General features: G+C 35.8%; 1 protein-coding gene across 2 annotated transcripts; it reads right to left on the reverse strand.

Annotated features, from left to right (window-relative positions):
- Positions 1 to 1158: 1158 nt before the first annotated feature.
- Positions 1159 to 6166, reverse strand: LOC147286376 (CDPK adapter, putative (DUF1423)). Of its 2 annotated transcripts, none has more exons than XM_086241299.1 (6): positions 6036 to 6166; positions 5849 to 5913; positions 4789 to 5181; positions 3360 to 3922; positions 3196 to 3262; positions 1159 to 2342 (listed from the first exon to the last, which is right to left on the reverse strand). In XM_086241299.1, exons 3-6 carry the CDS (start codon positions 5165 to 5167, stop codon positions 1906 to 1908), a joined length of 1446 nt encoding a protein of 481 aa, XP_086097425.1. In that variant the 5' UTR covers positions 5168 to 5181; positions 5849 to 5913; positions 6036 to 6166; the 3' UTR covers positions 1159 to 1905. The 2 variants fall into 2 exon arrangements, with proteins under 2 accessions (XP_086097425.1, XP_086097424.1); XM_086241298.1 differs by having other exon boundaries at positions 4789 to 5234.
- Between the last annotated feature and the right edge of the window lie 859 nt (positions 6167 to 7025).

A 7025-nucleotide genomic window follows, 5' to 3' on the forward strand; every position in this document is an offset into this window, starting at 1 on the left:
AGAAAATGGTCTTCTGATGGTCAAACCGCTCTTCTAGAGCGACCCAAAGAGCTCGTGGATCCTCTTCAGCGAGATACTCAACTTGGAGTGCTTCCTTCATATATTTCCTAATGAAGATCATGGCACTTGCCTTCAGGGACTCTGCGACAACATTGTCAGCAATGATTGTCGACCTCATCGTCTTGGCAGTCAAATGAAGCTTAACATCTTGAGTCCACTTTAGATAGTTTCTTCCGGAAACTTCCAAAGTGAAAAAATCAAGCTTGTTGAGATTTGACATTCTTTGGTTGAAAGTAACAAATAATCATAATTAGTGCTTTGGTCAATAACATCCATAAGCAACAAATAAGAACTTCAAGTTCTATAACATGGTATAGACATGTAAAATCTACTGGTTTTATTATGTATGGTGAATTTATGAAGGAAACTTCAGGTTCCTTATATGGCATCATTGAAGCTACAGGTCCAATATTTATGTATGAACTACTGGTTCATTAATTACCTGCAATTTCTACACATATACTCTAGTGCAAAAATTTAAACAAGTAAAATATTCATATACCCAAATAGAACAGAAAAATATCACAAAATTGTTTGAATAAAAATTTCTGACATTTAGAGTATATATATTAAATGGTTTGTATACTAACAATAAACCATCAGCAGCACAGTGGTTAAGGTGCAAGGTGGTGCACAAGAGGGTCCTGGGTTCAAACCCCAGGTATGGCAAGAGGGGCCTTGGGCCTGCTGGGCTGGCGCCTTGGGCAGCTTGCTTGCCCTGCTGCTGGCAGGGTGCAACGAGGGGCTGCTGCTCGGGGTGGTTTTTCGATCACCCAAAAATTCTTCCTCTTTTTATTATTATTTAACCATTCAATTCAAGGAAGCATGTATAAAATATATAATCTCAAATAAATCAATCACATAAATTTAGGGTTCATGCTTCATGGAGATTTTTCAATCAATCAAGATTAAATAACCATGAACATAAAATTATTTTATGAAACCTACTTGGTTGAAGAACAAATTGAATGATGATCCTCTTTCGTTTAGCGATCCACAATCCAAAGAGTTTTTCGTGCTGATAACGTGTTGTAAAAGTATGTAAAAAATAGGGTTTGTGAAAAAGAGAGGCAGAGAGAATATGATCTGTATATTTCATTCATCTTATAAATATCCTTATATAGAGGTAGGGTTTACTAGGTTTTGAATATTTACTAGTATGCCCCTACAACTAATTACAGGAATAGTCACACATAATAATATATTTACAACAGCTTCAAATTTTTCTCTAATTGCCAAAATTTCCAACTTCACAGTCAGCAACTCCCATTGACAACAATAAGAAAAAAAAAAAAAAAAAAAAGAAACAAGAAGCAAAAGCCAAAAACATAAAAAGGGGACCTTCAATGAACATGACTGCTCAACAATTTGGGAAGTAGAAACACAACATGATCAGTTCATTGCAAGAAGACACAAAATTCTTAGGCTGCTTATAGGATACAACACTCAGTATAAAGGACTCCTTGAATGTCCCTTGTTGGTCTTTTCTCAATCCCTCAATCAATTCTTTCACAGTTCTTGAGTAGACAACGCCACAACCTCTACATAACCTCTGCATAATCTCTACATAACTTCCACATATTATCCGGTATGCTCTGTTTCATAAACCACTAAGGATTTCTGCTTCTTCAGCAGGCAATTCATCCCATTGTCCTGCTTCTGAGGATGAAATTTCATCACTACGACGCCAGCAAGACCGTCATGCATATGAACCTCAGACAAATGTGACAGCACAATCACAAGAATATTGTACGGCTACTCAGTTCGAGCCACAAGCCAGTTCAAAGTCAAAATTTAATGAACAAATGATGAAATTAGACCATCATAATCAGATAAGGGTTCACTTCATCCCTCAATTTCCAAATTGAAGTGCTCCTTAAGGATAGCTCTAGAAGTCTTTCCAAATCCATTGGCCACTTCTTCCATATCCTTGAGCTTTGTGACCTCCCTTTTAATCTGCTTCACCCTGCTCAACACAGTATCCAGCAAAGCATCTGGGTCAGCTGATGTGCGACATGCCAGATCAGACTTCTCCTTCTCAAGTTGCTGATACAGATTAAAAAGATAGTTCTTCTGTGCATGAAGGCTTTCCTCCGCCATTTTATATTCAGACTCTTGTGACTTTCTTAGTGCCTGCAGAACCTGATCAATCTCTTCCTCAAGTTTTTGAGATTGAGTTCGATAATCAAAAGATATAGACATCATTTGCGAGCTTGTTCTAACATCTAAGGGGTCTTGATGGTTTGTAACTTCCAGGGCAGTATTTCCTCGATGAGAAACATCTGTACATAAATGAACACAGTCCATGAGAGAGAGAGAGAGAGAGAGAGAGAGAGAGAGAGAGAGAGAGAGAGAGAGAGAGACAGTCGTGTCTACAACTACAATTTAATGAAAAGGGATACCCATTTCTGACTTTGGGATGAGAGAGAAAATGTGTCTTGTGCCCTGTGGGTGGGTTGGTATCAATGTTCTAATCCAACGTATTAACAAGCATCCCCATTGGCATCACAGCAATGAATTTCAAGAACTCATTGATATGCACAAAGCCTATATCATTAGGAAAAAAAAAAAAAAAAGCACTACCATTTCCACGAGAGAGGAAAAGAAAATAAATAAATGAAAGAATATTTGTTATATTCTTGTATGGCCTGGCATATCAAGTGTGCACATCTGCACTTAAAGACTATACTCTTGTATGGCCTGGCATAGTCAAGTGTGCACATCCGCACTTAAAGACTTCCCAACCAGTGGTCCAATGATCATATCTATCCAATTTTTAAATGTTCCTTCAAAAAAAATAAAAACCTTGAAAAAATGAGCCAAATCGAAAATGGTTTAGCCCTTTGATTACCATCACCATTTCAATCTTATTGAACCTAATTAGACAACCAAACAGTTTTCAATTTGGCTGATTTTATGTAGGGATGATCTTAAGGATATCCATTGACAGTTGAACAACATTGCATACTAGCACGTCCGCACTTTTCTTAAAATGTGATGTCCCACACTTGAAACTCCTTACTTTACATACATACTCAAATTAAAAATTTTAACGAATTATATTTCTGTCCTGCATCCAAACAGTTGTAAGTTGTTCATAACATAATTACTTGATTTCATAGGGGGGAAATTTACCAGTAGAAATAGCTGAATTGTTGTCTTCCTCTTTCCAAATATCTTCAAGATGAGTCCCATATTTGAGCTGATTAAAATAGCAAAGGGTTATAGTGTTAAATTTTTGGTCTTTGAGAACTCTAAATGTAAGCAATGCTAAACTACTGTAAAGCTATTGCTTTTACCTTTGCAATGGCCAATTCAATACGTTTCAGCAACTCCTTTGCACTGGTTTTTTGTGAGTCACGCAAAATGCATATACCAATATTTAAAATCTTCTCAATGTCATCCCGAGAATGAAGAGATTCACATGTATGTAAAATCCTTGTAACATGGGAAACCAGATCTGTCCTTTCATCACAGCGCCGGCAATAATACTCCGCATCTAACCCAATGCTTCCTCCAACTGTTCCAGCCATGTAACACCGCACAGCACAGCCAATGTGGGCAGCATGCCCACATATACAACCCTCACGTATCATTGCTTCACATCTGATGTAATCATACCCTCCATAGGAAGAATTTATAGTCTTCCAACAAAGAATGCAACAGCAATCACGGCAGAACTTAGGTTCACTGCAGCAAATATCACAATCCATGACTGCTAGAGGTGGCTTTTGTGCTTGTTCCAACAAACTGTTGCACATCTTATTTCCGGCCTTACAGCAGACATTGTCGGACTGGGAATCAGATTCTGCAATCTCTTCGGGAGGTGGAATAAATTGCATACTCCGAAGCACCGCAGTACCTATATAAACTCCAAAAAAAGAAAGGACATAGTTAGATTAGGAAAAACCATTTCCAATGACAAAAACTCATGCATGTCAACAACTATGTACGAGATCATTCCAAACATGAAGTCTCAACATGAAAGTAATGGTATTGATTCTCAATAAACTGAGAAGTATAAGAACTAGCATGACATGTATAAATCCATGTTAGATGTCTGTCCATTAAAAAGCAAAATTTATTCAAAAAAATCTTGAACATGGATTTTTCTTCTTAAGTTTTTTTTTTTTTGGGGTGAAAAACTTAAAAACCAAAATCAAGAATATCATGTTATCGCAGTTTGAATTTTTTGTGCATGCACATCACACAATGTTCACTATGCATAAAAATCTCAAGAATCATATAAAATGAGGAGAAAAGTTGAAAATAAACATCAGTCCGGATAATGGATAAGAAAAGAAAACTTTAACTTATAGGGATTTAAATTAGAATCTGACAGCCTTTAAATACCCCATTAGTTTTTTCCAGAATTGAGACCACGAGTCCAGCCATTCATTGCAGGAATTTCATAGAAGTTCATACTCATTAGAAAACAAACAGTTATTACAGATGTGACTTAAAGACATGAGTTCACGATTAACAGCTTAGCCACCCATCATCTTGAAGAACAATGGATAATTCCTCTGAGTTCAAGAAATTGCAAGCAAAAGAAAACAAAGAAAAAAGAAGAAGCAAACATTGTTAACAAAAACCAAATCATTTCATAGACAGACAAGGAGGTGTGACTATTTTATTTACATAGAAATTCCAAAATTAGATATGAATATAACTGAATGTAAAAGCACAAAACTTGGGAAAAGAAAATCAACATTGGTAACAACTGACCATTTGCCAAGGATGACTGTTTTGCTGGGATTTTCCAGGAGAATGATGCAAAAAATGCATCAGCGTTTGTACCCGGAAATTCTGTTTGGATATATCGTTCAACTGCAAGCTTGCTTGCAAAACCATGTTTCCTACTTGTTCCATTCCCAGAACGACGAAGACGCTTTGGAAGATACAGGTACCTATCCAGAAAGTGTCCAGTTGCAGCAACTCTCTTTCCTACCTTCCAGCGCCAATTATCACCAGGATTAGGCCAATCCATGGGAGCATAAGGCAAGCCTTCACCAGACTCGTCAGGTAAAACTGGACTAAGGGAAAAACCATTTTCCGTTGTCCTAGGTGTGCTTCCATCAGTTTCATTGTAAATTTCAATCTCCATGATTGCTTTATCAGCTGACAAGTGGCCAGGGGTAGTGTACTTTTAAGCAGTTAAAAAGTATGATAACCTACAAATAACACAAGTATAAAACCACTCTGTAGACTCCAAAATTATTCATTCTGATTACAAAATAACTTCAGAGTGGAAATATCACAACTAAAGCATATGCCAATAATTCATTTATTCCAAGAAATCATATTCTTGACGTTGCATAAGTAAATGATATCCATGGGGTTGCGTCAATTCATAATACTTTGCAATACATACAGGCAACCGACCTTGACCTCAATTTGCAGCCTACCCAAATGGATAGGCCTAGTTAGGACATCAGTATGAGCAGGGGCGGACCCAGGATTTTAAAATAGGGTGGGCTGAATGTCCAAGCTAATTTCTCATTATTGTTAGTGAAAAAAATTTGTGAAATTTCGACAGCATCTTATTTGTTTTTATGAAATTTCCCAAATTTACACAACCTATTAAAGCACTCCTATAATTTACTATCAAACAAAACTCGACGGCACGAGTCATTTACTATCAAAGACAATATGTATATATGCAATGCCCAGCCCTAATTTTTTCTATTCCATAAATCCCTAATTAAATCTTAATTAGGGTTATTCAAATCCTAAATCAGACCCTAAAACTTGAAATTCTATATAAAATAAATAGTAAGTTAGTTACCTCCTTAGACTTGGGGTGACTGCCGAGTGCCGATTGGGGTAAAAACAATCACAGAACAACTTCAGCTGGATTAAAAATGAAGAGCATATAAGAAAATCAAAGTTAATCAAAGAAAAAAAGAGATAGAGAAAAAAAAAAAAAAAAAAAAAAGGAAGAAGAGGGATTGAGTATATGAGTGAAAACTTACTTGGAAATTGGAAAAGTGTGTGAGATTAGACGTCTGGAGCCTGGAGGAGTGGAAGGGGAAGTTGAGTTGGTGCAGGGGCGGAAAACGCATAGATGACCTCAAGGCTGAAGGTCCTGAACTCAGCGTGAAAAGTGAATAGGACAAATGGGTTTGAGCTGGGTATATTTTTTTTATGTTTTTTAACAGTTACCCAGACTCTATTTGCACCTCATTTTTGGAATTAAAAATTAAATTAATTTGTCACATTAATTTAAAAAAATTTAAAATATACACCTTCCGTCGAAGTTCGTCAATATTTTTATTAAAAATAAAGAAATTTTAGTCTTTCTATGTTAGTTTTCTATTAAAAAAAAAAATCACCACTTCATTATATGTTTGACATGTGTCATATGCATTAAACATAGACTTTTGAGGAATTAAAAAGTAATGGAGTATTCAATCAAGAAATCAAGAGATAATCTATCAAGAAAAAGTCTTTGAAAGTCAAGTAGAAGTATTCAAAATGTCAATGAGTTTTATGGATTTTTCTAGATAATAGACTTTTGTGAACTTTTAGCCTTGAGGTATAAATATCAAACCACATTATTTGTCTCTTTTTCCCCATAAAAACTTTTGTAGATTTTCATAAGAGAGAGAAAATGTATTATGAACAGACGCACAAAGATGAACATCATTATCACCACAGTTGAGATAAACATTTGAATAGTTACTAGGCCATACTCGTGGATGATGAACTACTGGTAGTTTGACAAAAAATAATGACAGTTGGCCACTGTTGAACGAATTGAAAATAATCAAACGGTTGAACAACAAAGCTTATACTAAAACACCCAGCCAAAGAAAAAGCAAAAACAAAACCAATGACAGTGTATACTAGAATAACTTAAAGCTTAAAACTTTGATTTTGGATGATTCAAAGTTTGATTCACTGAATAAACTAGTTTGTGTCTGGTTAATTAGCCCTTTTAACTAATGTATTTTGTTTATATA

Source organism: Dryas octopetala, chromosome 4, assembly GCF_963921425.1.
Source record: "Dryas octopetala chromosome 4, drDryOcto1.1, whole genome shotgun sequence".
In the NCBI taxonomy this organism is placed as follows: domain Eukaryota; kingdom Viridiplantae; phylum Streptophyta; class Magnoliopsida; order Rosales; family Rosaceae; genus Dryas; species Dryas octopetala.